The sequence below is a fragment of the Pygoscelis adeliae genome, unplaced genomic scaffold (assembly GCF_000699105.1).
Source record: "Pygoscelis adeliae isolate BGI_AS28 unplaced genomic scaffold, ASM69910v1 Scaffold294, whole genome shotgun sequence".
Taxonomy (NCBI): Eukaryota; Metazoa; Chordata; class Aves; order Sphenisciformes; family Spheniscidae; genus Pygoscelis; species Pygoscelis adeliae.
In genome coordinates, this window is record NW_008824722.1 from 1,901,847 (window position 1) to 1,903,031 (window position 1,185).

The 1,185-nt window shown below is 62.8% G+C and overlaps 1 protein-coding gene across 1 annotated transcript in view; it reads right to left on the reverse strand.

The window, feature by feature from the left end:
- The window catches only part of DNMBP (dynamin binding protein), a 28,808-nt gene that overhangs the window by 1,294 nt on the left and 26,329 nt on the right, over nt 1-1,185 (reverse strand). Inside the window, 3 exon segments of the mRNA XM_009323319.1 lie at nt 325-781; nt 879-1,077; nt 1,153-1,185. The exon segment at nt 1,153-1,185 is cut by the window's right edge and continues 23 nt beyond it. Of these exon segments, the coding sequence (XP_009321594.1) occupies nt 325-781; nt 879-1,077; nt 1,153-1,185 (689 nt within the window).

Here is a 1,185-nt window from a genome sequence, read left to right on the forward strand (position 1 = left end):
ATGCCACTCAGCCTTGCTGTTGCATTGCATAGGATGTGTGGGCTTTTGCTCCTCTCCCCAAACAGTGACAGTCCCAGCCCCATCCTGGCCTCTGCCGGAGCTGCCTCCACCTGCCCACCCCCATTTACAGCCTAGTTCTCTGCCTCTGCACCTCTGCCGCTGGGAGAAAAGGTCTCATCCTCCACCTCAGCCCTCTGGGACAAAGCAGCCTCCACCTCCCACCTCTCCCTGGTCACTGCCGGGGAGGAGGATGATTCAGCCCCCACTCAAGCGAGGGGGTCAGCCCTCAGCATCCTCAGCCCCCCCCGGGGAGGCTGAGGGCTCACCTGGTTGCCCTCTGACTCGCTGCTCTCCAGCCCTGAGTCTCTATCCTCCACTGAAGGCGCGGGCCTGAGATGTGCTTTGGCAGGGTGCCCGTTGCGAGCGCTGGGGCTGCAGCCCAGCTCGGGGCGGCTGTAGCGCCGCTGAGAGGTCACTGTACCAGCCTCCAGCGGGGCTGTACTGTCACCAGAGCCAAGCTGCGGCAGAGAGGGGGAGTCCATCTCCGAGGGGGGCTGCGGGGACTGGTACGGGTCTGCTGGGGAGGCCACGTCCTGCAGGTGTTTCTGAGTGAAGGTGACGGCTGCCCCGCTGGGGCTGAAGGTCAGTGTGGCGTTGCTCTGGGGAGAGGAGCTGCTGTGCTCAGACTCATTGGAAGAGTGGCTGCCCACAGAGACGTCTGACTGGCTGCGGCGCGGGTTGTAGGGCTTAAGAAAGGAGCTGTACACAAAGCCCTTGGTCACTGCAGAGAGGGAGAGGAAGCAAGCTCAGACTGGGGTGCAGGGGGACCAGAGGAGGGGACTCACAGCAGGTGGCAAGGGCAGGGAGCAGCCACCTACCCCCGTTGTCTATGAGCCAGCGATTCTGGCTGCCCATGGGGTCCTTCTTCTTGATGACACCCACGATGTCTCCTTCCAGCAGTGAGACATCCAGGTCTTGGGCAGCATTGAAATTGCGGTCCGCCTGGAAGAGACTGTCTGGGGGATAGCGGGCCAGGAGGGCAGCTCGGATGTCATCCGACTGCAGGAGGTAGCTAGGCTGCAGAGGAACAAGGCAGGTGTGAGTGATTGTCCCAGGCTCTGCAAGCCCTGACACAGGGCAAAGGGAACTCACCAAGCCAACAAGGGGCTGCCGCCGGGCAGACTG